General features: G+C 43.7%; 1 protein-coding gene across 1 annotated transcript in view; it reads left to right on the top strand.

The window, feature by feature from the left end:
• Nucleotides 1-26,673, top strand: part of GADL1 (glutamate decarboxylase like 1) — a 503,402-nt gene that overhangs the window by 279,566 nt on the left and 197,163 nt on the right. Inside the window, exon 8 of the mRNA XM_077268963.1 lies at nt 12,382-12,436. Coding sequence (XP_077125078.1) covers nt 12,382-12,436 — 55 coding nt within the window. The remainder of the gene's footprint in view (nt 1-12,381; nt 12,437-26,673) is intronic.

Genomic DNA, 26,673 nt, shown 5'->3' with positions numbered 1-26,673 from the left:
TGCAAGTCAATTTTAAAAAATGAAATACAAATTATTCTCTAATCTCTATGAAGTCTGGATTACTATTATTGCTCTTAGGCTAGGACTGTTTGTGTTCCAACATTTAGTCATGATCTTGTCCTACACACAAGAAAAATGTGCACCAATAAAACTAACTGGCAACAGAGTAATTAAAAAAATGATTTATTATTTATGGCTAGAACGCGTGAACACAATAAAAAGCCTGTCAATTGTACAGTAATTCTCAAATGTAGTTTTTCCCACATAAATAAGCTACCAATCTTTGTAATTGTTTAATCTTTTAAATACAACAAAATAGAGTACATACCGCAAAGATACGACATAAAATAGGCTTAAAATAATTCTCTGCTTTGGGAAATCTTTACTTTATAGAAGGGTTACTTGACAGTCCCCCTTTTGGGAATCTAAGCAATAAGCTATCCTCTATGAAGAAACCTCCAAGTAAAACTGGCCAGGTAAATGAGATAAATATAGGATTGAACATGGTTAAGCAATTGTACATTGGATCAGTCATCCAAGCAATCTAACCACCAACTGGGAAAAGAGGGAGGTGGCTTAAAATGGTTTTCAATAGTATTGTAATTAGCGCTCCTCAAACCTTTAGATGATCTCTGTAACCTTTCTTTCGTAATTTCTTATTTTTCCTCACTGACAGTACATCCTTGCATGTCATTCATAAAAACATCACACCATGTCCTGTTATCGTAAATGCTAATGACATCTCATCCATAGTGATAACACATTTAGTTCCATGGACATGTATACTGGCATTTTCACAAAAAATATATAAATACACAGGAGAGATAAAAAAAAACTCATAAAAAGGTGCCAACAGTGAATAGTATGTTAAAAAAATGTGTTATTTTCCCATCCCTCAATTATTTGAAACATAGCAAATAAACTGAGAGTGTGTGTTAGGAGTCGAGTTTCCTCTGCTGCACAGGAGGAATCTCGATCCGTGTTTGCTGCGGTCTCCCATTCTCCATCGGCCGCAGTGGAGCCTGCTCAGCGGAGACGTCGGTCCCAGCATCTCACCGAGTCTGATTCAGTGCAAAGGGTTATTGCTGCCTCTCCAGGCTCTGCTATTGTACCCTGCACTGATCTACGATGAACAGGCTTTTCTGGGACTAAGTCCTGCTTTGCACACACTGAGCATGCCCAGGGTAAGATCTCTCACTGGAGATCAAGGGTCACATGTTCAGGTACTGCAGCCAAATCTATTGGTCTTTCTAGGAAAATCCTGTAGGTACGCAGGCTCTGTAGCAGTTTCTCATTGGTCCTCTTTTGGAAGGTCCTGTACGTGCTGCTGCTATTTAAGGCTCGCATGGCCGCACGGCCATGCGCTAGTATCTTCTAAAGTTACATGCTTTGCGCCACTGTGGTCATATGCGTGAATGTGTTCAGGGACCTGGCTTAAATAAGCCCCTAGAATGCTGGCACCTCCGGCGAGGAGATTGTGTATGAGAGTATTCAGGGACCCGGCTGAAATAAGCCCCTAGAATGCTGGCACCTCCGGCGAGGAGTGTTGTGTGCATGCATGACCACTGACTGCTCTCTTCTGGGTAGTTAGCCTGTGTCTCTGTGAGAGTTAACAGGGCACAGAGCTTTGCTTTCTCAGCCGCTCTGTGAAGCTAACAGAGCTGATTAATACCGCCATATTGAGCCGCCATTCTCTTAGCGGCAGGATATTTCCTGCACGGTGGACCCCTGGTTGCGAACGCACCAATCACATCAATAAATATATTCCGTGCGTTCCGCAAACCCTAACAGTATACTAGTGCCAGGGTCTGGCTAAGTAATGGCGGACGAACAGTGATTGCAGGGGTACATCCAGCTGCTGGAGAGCCGGTTGGCATCTCTCAAGCGTGCAACCTCGGCGGTGGATGTTACCGCATTTGCTGTTCAGGCTGCTAGCGTGGCTGCAGCAGCTTTACCCACTGCCACCTCTGTTCCGACCTTATCCCACCTTCCATTGCCTGATAAATTCTCTGGGGACAGTAAGTCCTGTAGGGGATTCGTGAGCCAGTGCGGTATATATCTCGAGCTCCTGGCTGCACGTTTTCCCACAGAGCGGGCAAAGGTGGGATTTGTAATTTCTCTTCTATCAGACAGAGCTTTGGAGTGGGCTACGCCGCTGTTGGAGCGCAACGATCATGTGGTGCAGAGTGTTCCTCAGTTTCTGGGCACTCTGAAGCAGGTCTTCATAGGACCTCAAGTCACCCATGATACGGCGCTCCAACTGCTGGAATTGACTCAGGGTTCGACCATGGTCAGCCAATTTGCCATTCTCTTCCGGACTTTAGCGTCTGAGTTGGAGTGGTCAGATAAAACCCTCATCACAGTATTTTGGAGGGGGCTGGCTGACCATGTGAAGGACACTTTGGCCACTAGGGAGATTTGCGCTACACTGGAGGAGCTCATATCTATATCAACTCGCATAGACCTTCGTTTTCACGAGCGAGGGTTGGAGTGAGCCCAGTGTAAGCAGAGGTTTCGGCTGGCTCCCACCTTCGCCAGACCTTTGGAATCTCCGGTCCAGGTGCTCGAGTCACATGAGGCCATAGGGGGGTTGCAAGCGGGGTCTAAGTCCCAGCCCGCTCGTGCCCTTAAGGTCTGTCTTGTTTGCCGGCAGTCCGGACATCTTGCCTCCAAGTGTCCGCAGCGGTTGAGGAAACGTCAGCGTCTAGTGGCAGTTGGAGGAGGTACATTAGACACGGTGACGTGTGGCCCATCCACTCTTATGGTAGAGCTTTGCGTGGACTCTGGGGCGGAGGGTAATTTTATGTCTTCCTCTTTCACTCAGCGACAAGCAATACCCCTGGTGATGCTCGCCAAGCCAATAACCATTTGAGTGGTAAGTGGATCGACACTACCTTCACAGATTACACACCAAACCATCCCTTTCACTCTTTCTGTATCTCCATCACATCAGGAGATTATTTCTCTTTTGGTCCTTCCTGAGGGAGTTGATGAGGTCCTGTTGGGGATACCCTGGCTTTGTTTTCATTCTTCTCATATAGAGTGGTCCTCAGGGAAAATTTTGGGATGGAGTAAATCCTGTGAGGGTAGATGTCAGAGGGAGTGTGTTCAGGTTGCTACAACTGAGGTACCCGCAGATCTTTCCTCTCTCCCCAAGCACTATTGGCCTTATGCGGACGTGTTCTCCAAAAGGGCTGCGGAGAGCCTTCTGCCTCACCGCCCCTATGACTGTCCTATCGATTTCTTGCCTGGTGCTGAGCCTCCCCGGGGTCGAGTCTATCTGTTATCTCTCCCGGAGACAGAGGCAATGTCTCAGTATATCCAAGAAAATCTGGCAAGGGGTTTTATTAGGAAGTCAGTGTCACCTGCAGGGGCTGGGTTCTTCTTCGTGCAGAAGAAGAGTGGAGAATTACATCCATGCATTGACTACAGGGGTCTTAATGCCATCACCGTTAAAAACAAGTACCCACTACCTCTGATATCAGAGCTCTTTTATAGGCTACGGGGAGCAAGGGTATTTACTAAATTAGATCTGCCGGGTGCTTATAACCTGATTCGCATCCGTGAGGGGGAAGAGTGGAAGATGGCTTTTAACACCAGGGATGGACACTATGAATATCTGGTGATGCCCTTCGGGCTCTGTAATGCCCCAGCCGTTTTCCAAGACTTTGTGAACGACATCTTCAGGGAGATTCTCACTACCTCGGTCGTAGTCTATCTGGATGATATTCTCATCTACTCTCCAGATATTGACTCCCACCGGAGAGATGTTCGCAAAGTCTTCGACCTCTTACGGGCAAACTCCCTCTACGCCAAGTTGGAGAAGTGTGTGTTTGAGCAGGAGTCCTTGCCATTCCTTGGTTATATCATCTCTGCCCAGGGTTTGGCTATGGATCCTGCCAAACTACAGGCTGTGATGGACTGGCAGGAACCCCATTCACTTAAAGCGGTGCAGCGCCTTATGGGGTTCATCAATTACTATCACCAGTTCATTCCACACTTTTCAACTTTGGTAGCTCCCTTGGTTGCTCTCACCAAGAGGGGAGCAAATCTCAAGTTGTGGTCGGAGGATGTCTCCAAGGCATTCCTTTCGATTAAGTCACACTTCGCTAGCGCTCCTATTCTACATCGCCCCGATGTAGATAAGCCATTTATTATGAAGGTGGATGCCTCATCCGTTGGTGCTGGAGCAGTCCTTTTCCAAAAGGATTCTCAAGGTCGGAAGCATCCTTGCTTCTTCTTCACCAAGACCTTCACACCAGCGGAGAGGAATTATTCCATCGGGGACAGGGAGTTGCTAGCAATGAAGTTGGCTTTTTCTGAGTGGAGACACCTCTTGGAGGGAGCTCGCTTTCCCTTCCAAGTATTCACCGACCACAAAAACTTGGTGTACATACAGACGGCCCAGCGGCTGAATTCTCGCCAGGCCAGATGGTCCCTGTTCTTCTCCCGGTTCCATTTTACTCTCCATTTTCTCTCTGGGGATAAGAACATTCGTGCCGACACTCTCTCCCGCTCTGTAGTGTCATCTGAGGAGGAGGATGAGGAGCCTCGGCTTATTGTCCCCTCTGAGAGCCTGAGAACTGTAGCCCCGGTTTCGCTAGAGTCTGTGCCCCGGGCAAGACTTTCGTACCAGCGAATTTGCGACCGGAGGTTCTCTCTTGGGCTCACTCGTCCAGAGTGGGTGGACATTTTGGAACCAAGAGGACATCTGAGCTTTTGGCGAGGACGTACTGGTGGCCGCATATGGCCCGTGACGTCGGGGACTATATTCGGGCGTGTGTCTCCTGTGCCCAGAATCGGTCTTCACGACAATGGCCTGCTGGGTTACTTTACCCCATGCCGGTGGCAGACAGGCCCTGGGAGATGGTCGGGATGGACTTTGCGGTGGGTTTGCCCAAGACTCGCGGCTGTACCATCATTTGGGTCATCACTCATTTCTCGAAAATGGTGCATTTGGTGCCGCTACCACGGTTACCTTCTGCATGGGCCTTGGCGGTGTTGTTCATTAAACATATCTTCCGCTTACATGGAATGCCTGATAAAGTTGTCAGCGACCGGGGCCCCCAGTTTGCGTCTCAGTTTTGGAGAGAGCTCTGCCGTTTACTCAGCATAGAGCTGAATCTCTCCTCTGCATATCATCCCGAGATGAATGGTTTGGTAGAGAGAAGCAATCAGACTCTGGTGACATACTTACATCATTTTGTCTCTGCTAGGCAGGATGACTGGGCATCTTTGCTACCTAGGGCGGAATTTGCCTTGAACAACGCCGTAGCCGATTCCACTGGTCAGACTCCTTTTCTCCTTAATTACGGTCAGCATCCGCGTGTCCCTGTGCCCATGCCCGTGTCATCCACCGATTCTAGGGTGGCAGACTGGGAGGTGGAGGCACGTGACATCTGGGACCGCACACAGGATGCCATCTGGGCCTCCAAGGAGAGAATGAGGGTCTCGGCTGACACACACCGGCGCCCCACTCCGACCTTTGCTCCTGGCGACTTAGTGTGGCTCTCCGCCCGTAACATCAGGCTGCGAGTTGAGTCCACTAAGTTTGCGCCTCGCTACATTGGCCCGTTCAAGGTTCTGGAACAGGTGAACCCTGTGGTCTACCATTTGGTTATTTCTCCACGCCTTGGTATCACCGATACCTTTCACGTTTCCCTCTTAAAGCCCGTTCTTTTGTCCCGGTTTTCTGAGTCATCTGCCGGGACATCGGGTTCATCCATGGATGAGTTTGAGGTGAATGCTATCGTGGGGTGCAAGGTGGTACGTGGCAAGAAATTTTATCTGGTGGATTGGAAGGGTCACGGTCCAGCGGATAGAAACTGGGAGCCTGTGGAGCACATTCGGGCTCTGCTGCTCATTGCAGCTTTTGAGCGTAGCGAGGCTCAAGGGGGGGGGCCCTAGGAGGGGGGTAATGTTAGGAGTCGAGTTTCCTCTGCTGCACAGAGGGAATCTCGATCTGTGTCTGCTGCGGTCTCCCATTCTCCATGGCTGCAGTGGAGCCTGCTCAGCGGAGACGTCGGTCCCAGCAACTCACTGAGTCTGATTCAGTGCAAAGGGTTATTGCTGCCTCTCCAGGCTCTGCTATTGTACCCTGCACTGATCTATGGCCAACAGGCTTTTCTGGGACTAAGTCCTGCTTTGCACACACTGAGCATGCCCAGGGTAAGATCTCTCACTGGAGATCAAGGGTCACATGTTCAGGTACTGCAGCCAAATCTATTGGTCTTTCTAGGAAGGTCCTGTAAGTACGCAGGCTCTGTAGCAGTTTCTCATTGGTCCTCTTTTGGAAGGTCCTGTACGTGCTGCTGCTATTTAAGGCTCGCATGGCCGCACGGCCATGCGCTAGTATCTTCTAAAGTTACATGCTTTGCGCCACTGTGGTCATATGCGTGAATGTGTTCTGGGACCCGGCTGAAATAAGCCCCTAGAATGCTGGCACCTCCGGCGAGGAGATTGTGTATGAGAGTATTCAGGGACCCGGCTGAAATAAGCCCCTAGAATGCTGGCACCTCCGGCGAGGAGTGTTGTGTGCATGCATGACCACTGACTTCTCTCTTCTGGGTAGTTAGCCTGTGTCTCTGTGAGAGTTAACAGGGCACAGAGCTTTGCTTTCTCGGCCGCTCTGTGAAGCTAACAGAGCTGGTTAATACCGCCATATTGAGCCGCCATTCACTTAGCGGCAGGATATTTCCTGCACGGTGGACCCAGGTTGCGAACGCACCAATCACATCAATAAATATATTCGGTGCGTTCCGCAAACCCTAAGGCTACTTTCACACTAGCGTCGTACCGACGCTAGCGTTGTTTCCGCTGCACAACGGGTGCAGCGGATGCTGATTTTCAGTGCATCCGCTGCCCCTTTGTAAGGTGTGGGGAGGAGGGGGCGGAGTTCCGGCCGCGCATGCATGGTCGGAAAATGCGGACACGTCGCACAAAAAAAGTTACATGTAGCGTTTTTTGGTGCCGACGGTCCGCCAAAGCACGACGCATCCGTCACACGACGGTTGCGATGTGTGTCAATGCATCGCAATGCGTCGCTAATGTTAGTCAATGGGGAAAAAACGCATCCAGACAACTTTGCAGGATGCGTTTTTTCGCCAAAACGACGCATTGCGACGTATTGCAAAAAACGCTAGTGTGAAAGTAGCCTAACAGTGTGGATGCTTTGGACACAACCAAAATGATCTTTCATTGTCGATGTAATCATAATATTGTTTAATTATTCAGATGTTCAGATATTTGCAAATGATTAACAGGAGTCTGTAGTTATCTGGTGGATTCTGACTATAAATAATGTCTTTCATAGTTATGGGTAGTGAATAATCCAAGGATGTTGAGAGTGGTAGGCTATGTTCACACATTCAATATTTGATCATTATATCACATCAGTATTTTTAAGCCAAAACCTGGAGTGGGTGAAAAATGCAGAAGTGGTGACACGTTTCTAGTATACTTTTCCTCTGATTGTTCCACTCCTGATTTTGGCTTACAGAAACTGATGTGAAATATTCACCAAATACTGAACATGTGAACGTGGCCTTAGAAAGAAGATTTTCTCAGTGATGGACTATGTTCACTTGTTAAGTATTTGTTCAGTATTTTACATCAGTATTTGCAAGCCAAAATTAGGAGTGGAACAATCAGAGGAAAAAGTATAAGAGAAACATATGCACCACTTCTGCATTTTTCAACCACTCTTGATTTTGTCTTACAAATGCTGATGTAAAATACTGACCAAATACTGCTAGTGTGAATGTGGCTTAAGAGAGAGTGATCACGTACAGGAAGGGGAGATGGAAAGCGTGTAGTTTAAACCACAATAAAGATTTCTGTGACAAAACAGTGATTACACACCAAGAGGAAGTTGTGAATATGACATCAAAATTCATTTTTTCCCAATTACCCAATTTCCAATTTTCCAAATTTTAGTAGTTTACAGTAACATGAAAAAAGATTCAAGACAGAAAAAATATATAAAATGTATACCTCTGCTTGTTGCTCCATTGAGATATAGCAATATCCTACGCTTGATTCAGATTCATAATTTTGAAAGGTTGCTGTTTGCAAACCACAGGTTAGATTAATCTTTTTATGGTAACTTATATTTGTAAAAGTTTAGACAGAGGACAATTTTAAATCCACTTACAGGACTGCTTCTTTGTATGCTTGCACAGCAAGGATCTATTTTATGTATTTGCTAGAGCAAGTGATCTGAGGTGTAACATTTCAGGGAGTGAAGAATGCCATGCTGGTGTTTGAAGACATACAAGCCAGGGAATGCTCAAATGGAACATTAAATATGCAAATATCCTCTCCAGAGAGAGAGAGGAATAGAACACTAGGGGTAGCAATCCTCAATATTCAGCCTTTAACAAGTCTTGCAACATAAATTAGGATAAAAAGGCAAACACGGCACTCCATTTTCAGACATGTTTCAGGGTGTTTGCCTCTGATCAGTGCAAAGCACACACCCTATCCGAAAATAGAGTGTCTGATTTGGCTTTTTTTGTTAAATCCTGTGGCAAGGCTTGTTACAGGTTCAATATTGACTTTGAGGTTTTGCTACCCCCAAAACGTTTAGATTTTGCTAGCGTTTTGGTTTTCTTCTCTATGGAGAAGATATTTGCATATTTTCTTTTGTAGTAATAATAATAACAACACATGAATCTTCACTATATCAATCCCTGCCATTAATGGGCTCACAATCTATTGCATCTGAGACAGGCACACACTGAAGACCATTTCATGTGAAGCAAAATTCCTACCAGAATGGCTATTTGGATCGTGGTAGAAATCTTAAAACTTGAGTAGTGATGGAAACCACATGCAGTTAAGAAGACCTCATACAAGCTCAGTACAGTTGTTACTCTAAGGATATGTGCACACAGCATCTTTTAGGCACTCATGTATCCAAGGCACAGAAAATTGTTCAGTTTAAAAAAAAATCCACTGCCGCATCAGTAGTTAGTTTGAAGTGTGGCAATGGATGTTTTTTGTAAAATTATACAGAAATAAACATTGTGCTCCACTTTAAATATTTTGGTAGGGCAGGCCTCAGGTGTAAGGGCTGTCACGACCCTTTCTTCCTAACAGTAGAAGACAAGGTAATAAAGAATTAAATGGGCTGTCTCCTTTCAGAAAGGCTTTGTGTTTCTTTTTTTTTCATTGTGAAATTGAGGCAAAATTTACTGTCAATATTAATCTGATTTTTAACTGCATTAAGACTAAAATATATTTTTTCTGTCATTATTTACATTAAATGGTCTTTAATATTAACATACGGTACTAGCCGTCCTCTGATGTGCAGAAAATGGATGCTGGCTTAATGCATTCTTTTATTCTCCCTGAGAGAAACTGCAAAAAAAAAGAAAACCCACACACAACAAAAGACTAATTAAAAGATATACTAATTAACTGCACTATTTGCCAGTCAATACAATACATTTCCACCACGTCACAATTCAATAAATTATTCTAACACTTATTAGTAATGCAATGATCGTATGTAGCCATAACGATCCATTATTATAACCTGTGTTGACTTTTGTAAATATATCTGATGAATACAGATTTAGCTCTGAAATCTGAAGAATGATTTTGTGCTGAAGGCATGCGGAGAATACAGTCTCAAGACTGACAGCCTCTGGGCATTCTTCGAGGTGAAAGAGCCCTCTAGTGCACATCCATATGTCCTAGATCATAAGAATCTGATGGAAAAAAATAGTGGCATTCTTACCAGACTTCATATGATCAGACATTTGCTTCCATAGGAGAATACTTCCATAAACTACGATTACTATGAAGCCTGGACCAATTTCATTACACTAAAAAAGCCAAAAAAAGCTCCATATATTGATATACAAGCAATATGAACAAGGCAATGCAGAGTCATAAAGGTACAGTTGCGGCACAAAATATAGATATTTCTTTGCCTGGCCCCTAACTATAATGTATTTGCACCTCCCATAGGGGCATGAAAACTACAGGCGTCTAGAACTAGGTTTGTTGTCTATTACAAGCATTTAGATTTCAGCTTTTATGTTTGCCTACACGAGTAAACCCATTTGAAATCATATTCAAGATAAATTTTCTGACTGTTTATTATGTTTCCGAGATCATTATATTGATAATAACTATCTATTCATGACCATGTAGCCTAGAAGCAATATTGGGGCATATTAATCAATGCTGTCTAATTCTTCAGCATTGCAAAAGTAACACTATACAGTCTTAAATCCTCCACAGTTAGGATTTTGGTTGGTGCCAGATGCCAATCTAGTTTGTGTCAAATTTTTAGGAAACCTGTGATTTTAAACATTTTGCGATTTGCTACACGCACATTGCCTAAAATGGCTGTTGCTATTTTATACATTGAAGATAATTGTATCAGCTAGAGAAAAATCACATGACCTCATGTACAGCACAGCAAGCATCTCCATAATGTCTTGCAGTTATGCATTTCTTGGTTGATCTTTTTTGAGAAGGGAGGAACTGTGGTTCAAATAGTTCTTTCTAGTAAACAAGAATGTAGATCAAGCAATAAAACGCAATTTCTAAGGAATATATCACACAATTTTTTTCTAGTGATTTGTTGGATCAAACCAGTCAGCATTTGCTCTTAGGTGAGATAAGGCAGGAGAGGTGGAGAACTTAATTTATATGGCTACGTGTCTTGATGTTGTTAGTGGCACTGGCAGGTGTGGTGGTAGGGGCATTAGCAATGGCAGGCAGTATGTTAGTGGCACCATAATTCAGGGAAAATGTAGAGTTGGGAATCAGGATTGGGGTAAGAACCTCAAGACATTATCGACAATGGCACAACTGTCAGCCATGACAGGCAATATGAAAATGATGATTTAGTGATAGACAGGAAAACCTGAAAACCAGATAACGGTGACAGTATGGTGGAGTCATAAGAGAAAGAGGGTAGTGGCATATATAATAAGCAAAAATGCTAAGGTCCGGCTGTATGCAGGCTCTAAACTGCATCTTTCCATTAGCACATGGAGCATCATCATCTGCTCAGATGGGAACAATATGAGCAAGGCATGAGCTGTCTTTCTCTACCTTCTCCTCTTTTCTGCTAGCCAGGTTGAATTGCCAAGCTGCACCTGGTTGATGTCGTTATCATCATCATCATCATCATCTGCTGTGTATTGTACTCTGACTATTCCTTTTCGCTATACCCAGATTTCAACATCAGATATCCTCATCTAATTATATGGCCATGTAACAGCATTTAATACCCAGTAATCTCTTGTGTGCCAAATTCCACCTGAACTCTCTTCTGGTCAAGTTGCTTGGGGTGAATTAGTTACTTTACCATTTAGTCGATTCCACTGCATTTCTGAAAATGATTACTTGCACTCAACATTGATGAAAGATACTCAGCCACCATTAATTGTCATGGAAAGGTGTGTCGACTCTGACCTCTCACATTAAGGAGTACGTTGGCACTCCTTAGACATATAATTGAGCTCGAAAGGGAACTACACCAGCAGCACGTGGAGCAGTGATAAAGGAAATTAAGTACATATATTTCACAGTCCCGTGGCTCAATGATTTGAGTGGCAAAGATGCATGAAAGCACCATAAATGGATCATGAAACCTTCCTGGTTGGTCACTAGTTCTAGTTACAACACAAGGCAATTCTTAGAAACCTACTCCACACCTCCATTACAATTTCCTCGGTAGAAATTACTACATCACTAGCAGCAAAATTTCAAATTGCATCCACTCCCCACCCTCAGCCTTTTTGTTGTTGTAAGCTTAAAACCTTGCCAAGCTATTTTACAGCTTATGAGCTTGGGCGACAAAAGCTATACAGTGGATGAGTTTTTCCTTTGCATTAAGAAGAAAATTTCATGTCGGATAGCTACATGACAACTCCCCCTGGGCATTGTAGTAAGCAATAATGCTTGGAATAATGCTCAAGACACATAGACATTTTCCTAAAAAAGACAAAACCTCAATTTTAACTTTAAAATATTCAGTTTCCAGGTTTATTAACCATTTGGATTGAACGACAGCACTTTAGTTGTTCAATAATAAAATTAATTATCAAAACTACAAATTGCCTAATAATTATGTACCCAATGTTCAAACATTCCCATCAATAAAATGTAAACATTTTTATTTTATGACTTCTTTCTCTTGAGAACAATTATAATATTTTCTTTTCAAATTGGAGAAATTGTTTCCTGATTTATTTTCTTTATTTTTAATGTGCTAATGACATTTAAGATTTGCTTTTCTTTTACTGTAATAGAATATTAACATCACTGTCTATAATATGTATTCCTATATTTAACATTACAAAATATTTATATTAGTTTCTATTAGTCATTTATTCTTAATATTCTTGTTTTATTTAGAGGAAAAATGATACCAGAAGGCCTTGAAAAGCAAGTACTGAAAGCAAAGGAAGAAGTAAGTTAAAAAAAATGTGTACCGATTTTATTCCCAAAAGGTTTACAACTGCCAATAACCACCAGATATTTGCTATTGAGGCCCCTTCCAAATTGAATGGGCATAACATATGCTAGGGTTGAAGAAGCCCATTGGATTAAGATGTGCAAAATATATTAAGAAATATGAACAAATCTTCGGAGGCTGAAGTGCACCAGCATGAGTAATGTACTATGGTTATGATCTGGAGTAGATTTCTGCTATATTTTACATCACCTAGCGCAAATTATAGAAAATAAAGTGGGTGAAATTAGTACTGAACTTGTCACCATTTTTATAAGTAAATATATTTCTAAAGGTGCTATTGATATCAAATTCTCACCAGATGTCAATAACAACTGATCCAATCCACACAGATGTGAGGGAGGGCTGAGACTATTTGGCCTCCCACCACATGCACACAATGTTCCCTTTTTAGCATACCTTCAGCTACATCATCTGCACCGTCAGGGTCCCATCTAAGCGGCCAAAGTTCTGCTGCTGGTGTGGTTGCACAAATAGAGACAGATTTCACGTTCAACTTAAAACATATAACTTTACTGGTTTCTTCTCTCAGCACATCCATGTCTTTTGCAGGATCAACATTAGGTTCCACACAGCACATTTCCTTTGCCTTTTCAGTTACAGCATCAACATTAGGTTCCACACAGTCCACATGTCTTTCACTTTCCCTGTGCTTTTCAATGTGTTCCGGGGATGTCCCATCCCACTCGGTATCGCAGCGTCCTCCCTGTCGGCCTGACTACCTTTAGGGTTCCCTTGTCCATTTCGCACCAGAAATAAGGGCATCAACCCAAGTAGCCAGCTGCCACATTTTCGGAGCAACCTGCTGTACTGTCCTGCTGTGACTCTTGCGATAGCTCCTGCTCTCACTACCACTGTCAATGCTTCTTGCACTACTGCTGTCACTGCTGCACTTCTGCTGTCACTGCTTCTTGTACTTCTGCTGTCACTGCTGCACTTCTGGCCCACTGAATCTGGATGACTGGGCTTCCCTCTTAGAATGTTGCGGGTCCCACTATGTTGCCCTGGGCTTTAAGGCCCTTCGGGACTGCTTGGGTTCTCTGGCCCTCCTGGCCTGTCTTAGCTTATCCCACAGTAACCCCTCCTATACTAACTGTTACTATTCCTAGAAAACTATAATACTAAAGTATCTTCATCTAGTCTCCTAACTACTAAATGCACCCTACCGATGCTACAACATAATGCACATCTTACAGTATGCAGTATACAACAGTAGTTACACATCATGTATAAACATAGCAGCATAAGATATTAAAACATATACAATTTGCAACATTTAACAATGTTTAAATGGGACGTGCTTTGGGTATAAAACAGTCTCTGTAACCCCCTTACACAGGCAAATAAATTAAACCATAAATGTCCATAAAGCATGTGCAATAATTAGAAATGACACAGGGAAAAAAGTTTTGAACACTTGAAGAAAGAGAGGCGCAAAACCCATGGAAATGAATGACACCAGATGAAATCTATCAGTAACTAGAAAGCAATCCTGCCACTTAGTGAAAAATAATATCTGCTGGTTCAACTAATGGCCTATAAAAAGGTGTCTCATTATAAAAGTGCCATACAAAAAACATTTCATGATGGGTAAAACCAGTAAGCTGTCACAAGACCTTCACAGGAAAAAGTAACTGAACACACTTGCTGAAATTTATATAATTCTTCATACAAAAGGCTTTGTTGGTGATGGCAGTTTCAAGACGACTACTGCACGGAGAAACTAGCTGCATGCATTGCACAGGTGTGATCTTTGCCCATTCTTCTATATAAACACTCTTCAAATCCTATAGGCTCCCTCAGTTCCTTCTCTAAACTCTAAACTTTTGTTCCTTCCATACATTTTCTATTGGTTTCAGGTCAGGTGATTGGCTGGGCTATTCTAGCAGCTATATTTTCTTTCTCTGAAACCAATTAAGAGTTTCCTTGGCTGTGTGCTTGGGATCATTGTCTGGCTGAAATGTCCACTCTTCTCCATTCTGGTAGAAGGAAGATTTTTATCAAGAATGTCTTTGTACATTTGTCCATTCATCCTTCCTTCAAATTTATGAAGTTTGCCAGTGCCGTATGAGAAAAACAGCTCGACATGATGTTTCCACCTCCAAACTTCTCTGTTAGTATGGAGTTTTTGGGATCATATGCGGTGCTTTTTGGGCTCGAAAAAGGTATGCATTTTGGTATGCAGAGTGTTACATTTTAGACTCATCTCACCTCGCTATATTCTTGCAGTATTTCACAAGCTTGTCTAAATGTTGTTGAGCAATTTATAAATGCACTTCAACATGCTTTTAGTTCTGCAATGCATACAGGCCATGGAGGTTGAGTGTATTTCTTAAGTTTTTCTTTGAAACAATTGTATCTCTTGACTCCATTTCTTTCTGTAGCGCTCCACAGGCGGTCCTTGTCCAAACATTTTCAAAAATTAGGGGCAGATAACAGGAAAAGTAGCATCAATTGACCCTCAGTAGAAATTTGATAATGGTACAGCAGCAGATCCATGAGTCATGCATGAGTTATTAAGGGGCATATTCGGCCATCTTCTTCACCATTGGGAGCAGGTTTTTTTTTTGTTGCCAAAAAAGATGGCTCCTTGAGACCCTGTATTGATTATCGCCTCTTGAATAAGATCACGGTCAAATTCCAATACCCTTTGCCTTTGCTTTCTGATCTGTTTGCTAGGATTAAGGGGGCTAGTTGGTTTACTAAGATTGACCGTCGAGGGGCATATAATCTTGTTCGTATTAAGCAGGGTGACGAATGGAAAACTGCGTTTAATACGCCCGAAGGCCATTTTGAATACCTTGTGATGCCATTCGGACTCTCTAATGCTCCATCTGTGTTTCAGTCCTTCATGCATGATATATTTCGGAATTATCTTGATAAATTCATGATTGTATATTTAGATGATATTTTGATTTTTTCAGATGATTGGGAGTCTCATGTGAAACAAGTCAGGATGGTATTTCAGATCCTTCGTGATAATGCCTTGTTTGTGAAGGGGTCTAAGTGCCTCTTTGGAGTACAGAAGATTTCTTTTTTGGGCTTAATTTTTTCTCCCTCATCTATAGAAATGGATCCAGTTAAGGTTCAGGCCATTCATGATTGGATCCAGCCCACATCCGTGAAGAGCCTTCAGAAATTTTTGGGCTTTGCTAATTTTTATCGCGGTTTCATTGCCAACTTCTCCAGTGTGGTTAAACCCCTGACTGATTTGACGAAGAAAGGCGCTGATGTGACGAATTGGTCCTCTGCGGCTGTTTCTGCCTTTCAGGAGCTTAAACGCCGATTTACTTCTGCCCCTGTGTTGCGTCAGCCGGATGTTTCTCTTCCTTTTCAGGTTGAGGTTGACGCTTCTGAGATTGGGGCAGGGGCCGTTTTGTCTCAGAGGAATTCTGATGGTTCCTTGATGAAACCGTGTGCCTTCTTTTCCCAAAAGTTTTCGCCAGCTGAACATAATTATGATGTCGGCAATCAGGAATTGTTGGCTATGAAGTGGGCGTTCGAGGAATGGCGACATTGGCTTGAGGGAGCCAAGCATCGTATTGTGGTCTTGACCGATCATAAGAATCTGATTTATCTCGAGTCTGCCAAACGGCTGAATCCTAGACAGGCCCGATGGTCCCTGTTTTTCTCCCGTTTTGATTTTGTGGTCTTGTATCTTCCGGGTTCTAAGAATGTTAAGGCTGATGCCCTCTCTAGGAGCTTTTTGCCTGATTCTCCTGGGGTCCTTGAGCCGGTCGGTATTCTGAAGGAAGGGGTGATTCTTTCTGCCATCTCCCCTGATTTACAACGGGTTCTTCAGGAATTTCAGGCTGATAAACCTGACCGCTGTCCAGTGGGGAAATTGTTTGTTCCTGACAGATGGACTAGTAAAGTGATTTCGGAGGTTCATTGTTCTGTGTTAGCTGGTCATCCGGGGATTTTTGGTACTAGAGATTTGGTTGGTAGGTCCTTTTGGTGGCCTTCTTTGTCACGGGATGTGCGTTCTTTTGTGCAGTCCTGTGGGACTTGTGCGCAGGCCAAGCCTTGTTGTTCCCATGCTAGTGGGTTGCTTTTGCCTTTGCCGGTCCCTGAGAGGCCTTGGACGCATATTTCTATGGATTTTTATTCGGATCTTCCGGTTTCCCAGAGGATGTCAGTTATCTGGGTGGTTTGTGACCGGTTTTCTAAGATGGTTCATTTGGTACCTTTGCCTAAGTTGCCTTCCTCTTCTGATTTGGTTCCGTTGTTTTTTCAGCATGTGGTTCGTTTGCATGGCATTCCAGAGAATATTGTGTCCGATAGAGGTTCCCAGTTTGTTTCTAGGTTTTGGCGGGCCTTTTGTGCTAGGCTGGGCATTGATTTGTCTTATTCTTCCGCATTTCATCCTCAGACAAATGGCCAAACCGAGCGAACTAATCAGACTTTGGAAACATATTTGAGATGCTTTGTGTCTGCTGATCAGGATGATTGGGTGGCTTTCTTGCCATTGGCTGAGTTTGCCCTTAATAATCGGGCTAGTTCTGCTACCTTGGTTTCACCCTTCATTTGTAACGCTGGTTTTCATCCTCGTTTTTCTTCGGGGCAGGTTGAGCCTTCTGATTGTCCTGGGGTGGACTCTGTGGTTGACAGGTTGCAGCAAATTTGGGCTCATGTTGTTGACAATTTGGTGTTGTCTCAGGAGGGGGCTCAGCGTTTTGCTAACCGTCGTCGGTGTGTTGGTTTCCGGCTTCGGGTTGGGGATTTGGTCTGGTTGTCTTCCCGTCATGTCCCTATGAAGGTTTCTTCCCCTAAGTTTAAGCCTCGGTTTATTGGCCCTTATAGGATTTCTGAGATTATCAATCCAGTGTCTTTTCGTTTGGCCCTTCCAGCCTCTTTTTCCATCCATAATGTTTTTCATAGATCTTTTTTGCAGAAATATGTGGTGCCCGTTGTTCCCTCTGTTGATCCTCCTGCCCCGGTGTTGATTGATGGGGAGTTGGAGTATGTGGTTGAGAAGATTTTGGATTCTCGTTTTTCGAGGCGGAAGCTTCAGTATCTTGTCAAATGGAAGGGTTATGGCCAGGAGGATAATTCTTGGGTTGTTGCCTCCGATGTTCATGCTGATGATTTGGTTCGTGCCTTTCATTTGGCTCGTCCGGATCAGCCTGGCGGCTCTGGTGAGGGTTCGGTGACCCCTCCTCAAGGGGGGGTACTGTTGTGAATTCTGCTCTTGGGCTCCCTCTGGTGGTTGTAAGTGGTAGCGCTGCTGTCTCTGAGTCGCAGCATTTATCAGGTGTGTTCACTTTCTGCAAATCTGACTGGGCTATTTAGTCTTTTTTCACCCTTTAGTCAGTGCCAGTTGTCCATTGTTCCTGGAGGATTCACATCTTTGCCTGGTCTCTCCTGCTTTGCAGTTCTTTTCAACAAAGATAAGTTCTGGCCTTGATTTTCTTTGCTGTCCATATGCTGTGGCCTTATTGTTCAGTTCTTTTCCATGTTTTTGTCTTGTCCAGCTTGGTCTGTATAAGGATTTGTTTAGCCAAGCTGGTATCTCTGGAGATGCAGATATACCCTCCATATCTTTAGTTAGCTGTGGAGTTTTTGTATTTTCTGTGGTGGATATTTTCTAGTGTTTTAATACTGACCGCATAGTACTCTGTCCTATCCTTTCTATTTAGCTAGAAGTGGCCTCCTTTGCTATATCCTGATTTCAGTCTGTGTATGTTTTTCCCCTCTCCTCTCACAGTCAATATTTGTGGGGGGCTGTCTGTCCTTTGGGAATTTTCTCTGAGGCAAGATAGTTTTCCCTTTTCTATCTTTAGGGGTAATTAGTCCTCCGGCTGTGTCGAGATGTCCAGGGAGTGCTAGGTACATTCCACGGCTACTTCTAGTTGCGGTGTTAAGTTCAGGGTCTGCGGTCAGTACAGGTACCACCTTCTCCAGAGTACGTCTCATGCTGCTCTTAAGCCACCAGATCATAACAGTCGGCATTACTTCAGATTCTGACAATCCAAGGGTCATGTTGCAGGTAGTGCAGCAAGAAGGCACTCATATGTCTTGCACATCCAGGAGGACCAAGTCCTTGTTGTCTTGGTGGTGGCGAGGTGAGAATCATGCTTCCTTCGTCTGCCCTCTCCCCCCAACCTCGCACAAAAGAAATTTGATCAAGGTCTCCCTCATCTGATGAGTCTTCCATGCCCAGCGCCAGTTCGTCCTCTACTTCTTCCTCGCCTCCTGCACCTTCCTCAACAGTTTGGCTGCTACCATGCGCCCTCGGCAATCCCTCTCTCCCAGCCTCCAATGCCAGCCGCCTTGGTGCTGCCAACCTTCTTGACCTTGGAGATATGATCTCTTCCGCATACGACTCCTCCTGTTCCTCCTCCTCCTCTTGTCCACCACCTGACTCCGAACACTGTATAAGGTGTGCTCCAGCATGTAAATCACCGGAATGGTCATGCTGATATTGGCAGCGTCAGCACTAAACATCTTCATTGCTATTTCAAAACTGTGCAGAAAAGTGCATAGATCCCTGATCTGAGACCACTCCTGCAGCGTGATTTGCCCCACCTCTTGAGCTCGTTGGCCCAGGCTATACGTCATAACGTATTGCACCAGGGCTCGTCGGACAGTGCAGACACTGCTCCTAGGCCCAAAACTATTAACTGGATTAGATGCAGTAAAAATTGAGATACACATGCGGTATAGTTAGTTTCTCAGGCGGGCTACTCTGCTGACGTTCAGACACTGCTCCTAGGCCCTAAACTATTAACTGGATTAGATGCAGTGAAAATAGAGATACACAGGCAGTGTAGTTAGTTTCACAGGCGGGCTACTCTGCTGACATGCAGACACTGCTCTTAGGCCCCTAACTATTAACTGGATTAGATGCAGTAAAAATTGAGATACACAGGAGGTATAGTTTGTTTCACAGGCAGGCTACTCTGCTGATGTGCAGACACTGCTCCTAGGCCCAAAACTATTAACTGGATTAGATGCAGTAAAAATTGAGATACACAGGCGGCATAGTTTGTTTTACAGGCGGGCTACTCTGCTGACGTGCAGACACTGCTCCTAGGCCCTAAACTATTAACTGGATTAGATGCAGTAAAAATAGAGATACACAGGCGGTATAGTTTGTTTCACAGGCGGGCTACTCTGCTGATGTGCAGACAATGCTACTAAGCCCAAAACTATTAACTGGATTAGATGCAGTGAAAATAGATATACACAGGCGGTGTAGTTAGTTTCACAGGCGGGCGACTCTGCTGACAAGCAGACACTGCTACTAAGCCCAAAACCCCAAAACGATTTACTGGGTTAGATGCAGTAAAAATTGAGATACACAGGCGGTATAGTTTGTTTCACAGGCGGGCTACTTCGCTGACGTGCAGACACTGCTCCTAGGCCCAAAACTATTAACTGGATTAGATGCAGTAAAAATAGAGATACACAGGTGGTATAGTTAGTTTCACAGGTGGGCTACTCTGCTGACGTGCAGACAATGCTACTAAGCCCAAATCTATTAACTGGATTAGATATAGCTACACCACTAGACCCATATAAAGTTCAAAGGGCACAATAAACCGAACTATTTTTAATCATTCACAAAGGAGAACCGGTATAAAGTGCCAATATGCACCAGAAAAATATTTTATTAGAACTTACACATAAAATAAACAAAAGACAAATATATCTGCAAGGTTGCTACTAAGAAGCAGAGACTGCCACAATCAGTTATGGATAATATACGTATTACCACACCTATGCCTACTTTCATATACCCGTACATATAGCTCCATATGCTACATAGTGTAGGGGTAAAAAAACCCTGTCTAAATACATAAAAGTAATATGCTGGGTGAAAATGAAGATAAGCGGCACTTACATAGATCTGGTGTGGATCACAAGTGGCGTCCCCGCCGCCCCAACGCACGTTTCGCTTCTTCGTCAGGAGGCGTGTGTTGGGGAGGGGTGAGGCTGTTTTTAAAGGACAGACAACCAATACACAAAGAGAAACGCATAGATTAACAAATTGCCAGCTGCCGATATAAGGCTAAATCCAAGCGACTTCCGGAACTCACTCGCGCATGCGCGGCCGACCGTGCCCGTCATTGAGACGCATATACTTGCGGCCGTGGAACGCAAGCTAACATGGGCCGTCAATCAGACGGCGCATGCGCAAGCGTCCAAATGGCCACTCATGCAGGCGTCAGAGAGCATATCAGCCGCGCAAGCGCCGAGTCCGGGAGCTCGCATACAAAAAGAGAAAGAAAGAAGAATAAGCGCATTGTGCCCACCACATAAACAGATGTAAGTGCCTAGTTATTAGAAAAAAACTAACAAACTATAAGATGCGAAAATATTATTATACTATAGTGAAAAATATTACTATATTTAAAAATGAACATATAAACATATGTACATATCAGTGCCAAATATAGAAACTGGTGTCGGTGTTGTAATATAAAAGTGCATGATAATTATATATCCATAATAGTACTCTTCTAGCCATACCATAAAGTGCAATGTGCAAAAAAATTAAAATAATTATACACAATATAATCATGTATATGATGAACATTATGATATATAATAGCCTGAGACTATATATATTTATAAGTGAAAAGCATACACAAAGTGCCAAATGCAATAAATAAAAAGTAAATCATGGTGCTAAAGGCAAAACAATACAATCAGATTCTTCCTCATATACACAGAAAGACAGCATCCATTATCAAAATGGTATAGAAAATATAAAGTCCATATTTAGTAATGAGTAGTGTTGAGCATTCCGATACTGCAAGTATCGGGTATCGGCCGATACTTGCTGTATCGGAATTCCGATACCGAGATCCGATACTTTTGTGGTATCGGGTATCGGGTATCGAAACAACATTAATGTAATAATGTGTAAAAGAGAGAATTAAAATAAAAAATATTGCTATACTCACCTCTCCGACGCAGCCCGGACCTCAGCGAGGGAACCGGCAGCGTTGTTTGTTTAAAATTTGCGCGTTTACTTGGTTACGTGAAGTCCCGGCTTGTGATTGGTCGCGGCGGCCATGTTGCCGGGACGCGGACCAATCACAGCAAGCCGTGACGTAATTTCAGGTCCTTGCAGGATTTTAAAATTACGTTCCGGCGTTGTGATTGGGCGCGTCGTGGTCACATGGGCGACGTAACCAATCACAAGCCGGGACGTCACGGGAGGCTGGACACGCGCACATTTTAAAATGCGCGCGTGTCCAGCCTCCCGTGACGTCCCGGCTTGTGATTGGTCGCGGCGGCCATGTTGCCGGGACGCGGACCAATCACAACGCCGGAACGTAATTTTAAAATCCTGCAGGACCTGAAATTACGTCACGGCTTGCTGTGATTGGTCCGCGTCCCGGCAACATGGCCGCCGTGACCAATCACAAGCCGTGACGTCACGGGAGGCTGGACACGCGCACATTTTAAAATGCGCGCGTCCAGCCTCCCGGCTTGTGATTGGTTGACCGCGATGCAACCAATCACAAGCCGGGACGTCACGGGAGGCTGGACAAGCGCGCATTTTAAAATACGCGCGTGTCCAGCCTCCCGTGACGTCACGGCTTGTGATTGGTTGCGTCGCCCATGTGACTGCGGCGCAACCAATCACAACGCCGGGACGTAATTTTTAAATCCTGCAGGACCTGAAATTACGTCACGGCTTGCTGTGATTGGTCCGCGTCCCGGCAACATGGCCGCCGCGACCAATCACAAGCCGGGACTTCACGTAACCAAGTAAACGCGCAAATTTTAAACAAAGAACGCTGCCGGTTCCCTCGGTAAGGTGCCGGTTCCCTCGGAGAGGTGAGTATAGCAATATTTTTTATTTTAATTCTTTCTTTTACACATTAATATGGTTCCCAGGGCCTGAAGGAGAGTTTCCTCTCCTTCAGACCCTGGGAACCATCAGGAATACCGTCCGATACATGAGTCCCATTGACTTGTATTGGTATCGGGTATCGGTATCGGATTGGATCCGATACTTTGCCGGTATCGGCCGATACTTTCCGATACCGATACTTTCAAGTATCGGACGGTATCGCTCAACACTAGTAATGAGTTTTTACTCCTTCTTTTCCACAGAGTTCTTTCCAGAAAGTGCCAAAGACAGCCATGCAGAAGGAGCAAACTGGCTGAAAATGCGTTCTCTATCCACGTATTCTGGGCCACAACAGTCCTTATCAGGTAGCAATGGAAACGTAAAACGATGAACTAGGAATAAATAAAGAGCTTTAATGACAAAGCAAATAAACAATTTAAAAAACATTACCCATAAAAATATAAATAGGATACACAGCTCCCTCCCACCCAACACCCATAAAATAGATACTAATTCAGAGAAATGAACTGAACCCAAAGTTCTCATTAAGGCCCAGGGGGGCCACAGTTTGGAGTCGGTAAATCCACCGACTCTCTACCTGTGCAAGTCTTTTAAATAAATTCCCACCCCTCTGGCCCATAGAGACTTGATCAATAGCCCTCAAAATGAGTTAACTGGAGTCCGAGTTATGAAAATCCCTAAAATGTTTGGGCAGGGTTTTAAGAGGTTCATCATGATGCATGCCTTTAGACTTATCAATGTCCCGTATGTGCTCTCTTACCCTGATCTTAAACTCCCTGGTGGTCATACCAATATATATTTTTGCACAAGGGCATTGGGCAAAATAGACAACCCCCGACGATGAGCATGTGAGTCTATGTAGAATTTTAAAAGTCCGTGTCCCCTCAGAATTAGGAAACTCCTTACATTTAATGAGATTCTTACAAGCCTTGCACAGTCCACAAGGAAAAAAGCCCTGTGAGTATGCAGGAACAGTTGGATTGCTTTGCCTAGGATTAGGGGCATAGTGGCTTTCAACCAAAAAATCACGTAAGTTCTTACTCCTTTTAGCTGTAATCAATGGTTTAATGGGGATAAATTTACGCAAAATGGGGTCAGTTTCAAGCACCTTCCAATGTTTGTTAAAAATATCAGTAAGTTGGTTCCACTGATTATTATAAGTTGTAATTAACCTAACCTGTTGAGATGACCCACTTGATGACTCACAGGGCTTTTTTCCTTGTGGACTGTGCAAGGCTTGTAAGAATCTCATTAAATGTAAGGAGTTTCCTAATTCTGAGGGGACACGGACTTTTAAAATTCTACATAGACTCACATGCTCATCGTCGGGGGTTGTCTATTTTGCCCAATGCCCTTGTGCAAAAATATATATTGGTATGACCACCAGGGAGTTTAAGATCAGGGTAAGAGAGCACATACGGGACATTGATAAGTCTAAAGGCATGCATCATGATGAACCTCTTAAAACCCTGCCCAAACATTTTAGGGATTTTCATAACTCGGACTCCAGTAAACTCATTTTGAGGGCTATTGATCAGGTCTCTATGGGCCAGAGGGGTGGGAATTTATTTAAAAGACTTGCACAGGTAGAGAGTCGGTGAATTTACCGACTCCAAACTGTGGCCCCCCTGGGCCTTAATGAGAACTTTGGGTTCAGTTCATTTCTCTGAATTAGTATCTATTTTATGGGTGTTGGGTGGGAGGGAGCTGTGTATCCTATTTATATTTTTATGGGTAATGTTTTTTAAATTGTTTATTTGCTTTGTCATTAAAGCTCTTTATTTATTCCTAGTTCATCGTTTTACGTTTCCATTGCTACCTGATAAGGACTGTTGTGGCCCAGAATACGTGGATAGAGAATGCATTTTCAGCCAGTTTGCTCCTTCTGCATGGCTGTCTTTGGTACTTTCTGGAAAGAACTCTGTGGAAAAAAAGGAGTAAAAACTCATTACTAAATATGGACTTTATATTTTCTATACCATTTTGATAATGGATGCTGTCTTTCTGTGTATATGAGGAAGAATCTGATTGTATTGTTTTGCCTTTAGCACCATGATTTACTTTTTATTTATTGCATTTGGCACTTTGTGTATGCTTTTCACTTATAAATATATATAGTCTCAGGCTATTATATATCATAATGTTCATCATATACATGATTATATTGTGTATAATTATTTTAATTTTTTTGCACATTGCACTTTATGGTATGGCTAGAAGAGTACTATTATGGATATATAATTATCATGCACTTTTATATTACAACACCGACACCAGTTTCTATATTTGGCACTGATATGTACATATGTTTATATGTTCATTTTTATATATAGTAATATTTTTCACTATAGTATAATAATATTTTCGCATCTTATAGTTTGTTAGTTTTTTCTAATAACTAGGCACTTACATCTGTTTATGTGGTGGGCACAATGCGCTTATTCTTCTTTCTTTCTCTTTTTGTATGCGAGCTCCCGGACTCGGCGCTTGCGCGGCTGATATGCTCTCTGACGCCTGCATGAGTGGCCATTTGGACGCTTGCGCATGCGCCGTCTGATTGACGGCCCATGTTAGCTTGCGTTCCACGGCCGCAAGTCTATGCATCTCAATGACGGGCATGGTCGGCCGCGCATGCGCGAGTGAGTTCCGGAAGTCGCTTGGATTTAGCCTCATATCGGCAGCTGGCAATTTGTTAATCTATGCGTTTCTCTTTGTGTATTGGTTGTCTGTCCTTTAAAAACAGCCTCACCCCTCCCCAACACACGCCTCCTGACGAAGAAGCGAAACGTGCGTTGGGGCGGCGGGGACGCCACTTGTGATCCACACCAGATCTATGTAAGTGCCACTTATCTTCATTTTCACCCAGCATATTACTTTTATGTATTTAGACAGGGTTTTTTTACCCCTACACTATATAGTATATGGAGCTATATGTACGGGTATATGAAAGTAGGCATAGGTGTGGTAATACGTATATTATCCATAACTGATTGTGGCAGTCTCTGCTTCTTAGTAGCAACCTTGCAGATATATTTGTCTTTTGTTTATTTTATGTGTAAGTTCTAATAAAATATTTTTCTGGTGCATATTGGCACTTTATACCGGTTCTCCTTTGTGAATGATTATAACTGGATTAGATGCAGTGAAAATAGAGATACACAGGCGGTGTAGTTAGTTTCACCAGCGGGCGACTCTGCTGACAAGCAGACACTGCTACTAAGCCCAAAACTCAAAAACGATTTACTGTGTTAGATGCAGTAAAAATTGAGATACACAGGCCGTGTAGCTAGCTTCACAGGCAGGCTACTCTGCTGACGTGCAGACACTGCTACTAAGCCCAAAACCCCAAAACGATTTACTGGGTTAGATGCAGTAAAAATTGAGATACACAGGCGGTGTAGCTAGCTTCACAGGCGGGCTACTCTGCTGACGTGCAGACACTGCTACTAAGCCCAAAACCCCAAAACGATTTACTGGGTTAGATGCAGTAAAAATTGAGATACACAGGCAGTGTAGCTAGCTTCACAGGCGAGCTACTCAGATGACTATCAGACAATGCTACTAGCCCAAAAGGATTGGCTGAGCTAGATTACACCAAATGCTGTGACTAACACTTGCACAGCACTGGCTCAGACCTGCCTGGCAAACAGTGCTATGAACTGCTGTAACCTACCCTGAAAAGGGCTGATATTACAACTAGTCCCGACTCCTCCCGACTCCCTAAACCTATCTCTCTGACAGTTCGCTCCAAAAAAACACTTAGTCTGTATAGCGCCCACAGCAGCAGCGGTGCCGTCTAACACTAAGCTGCAGCAGTGAGGAAGTGGTGGCGACGGAGCAAATGGCTGGTTCTTATAGGGCAAGGATATGTGACATATACAGCCAATGACACATGCCCTTGCTTGTGTGCATCACATGCACATTGCTGTGTGTATGCACTGCTGATAGGCTGAGAGACTGCACTGCCCCTCTGTAAATGCGGGAAAGAAAAAAAAAAGGAGATCGTCGTTATTTCAGCACAGATCTATCCCCCGCCCCCCCCCTCACCCACTATATACTTAAACAGTCCATTAACAATGATAAACAGTTTTAATGTGCAAATCAAGCTAGGCTTTTGGTGAACGAACAGTTATCGAACAGAAACTCGAACAGCCGAATTTTAAGCAAATTGTTCGGGTTCGTCGAATGACTCGAACACCGCCCAAAACAGCTCGAATTTGAAATTGGCGAACAGTTTGACTCGAACACCGCTCATCTCTAGTCTTGAGGCATTTCCACTGAAGTTGGATTAGCCTGTAACTTCATTTTCAACTTTGATTTTGAGCGTCATTCCAACTCCAGA

This window comes from Ranitomeya variabilis, chromosome 6 (assembly GCF_051348905.1).
Source record: "Ranitomeya variabilis isolate aRanVar5 chromosome 6, aRanVar5.hap1, whole genome shotgun sequence".
Classification (NCBI taxonomy): domain Eukaryota; kingdom Metazoa; phylum Chordata; class Amphibia; order Anura; family Dendrobatidae; genus Ranitomeya; species Ranitomeya variabilis.
The sequence above is the reverse complement of the archived record's forward strand: the minus strand, read 5'-3'. Positions and strand labels throughout refer to the sequence as shown.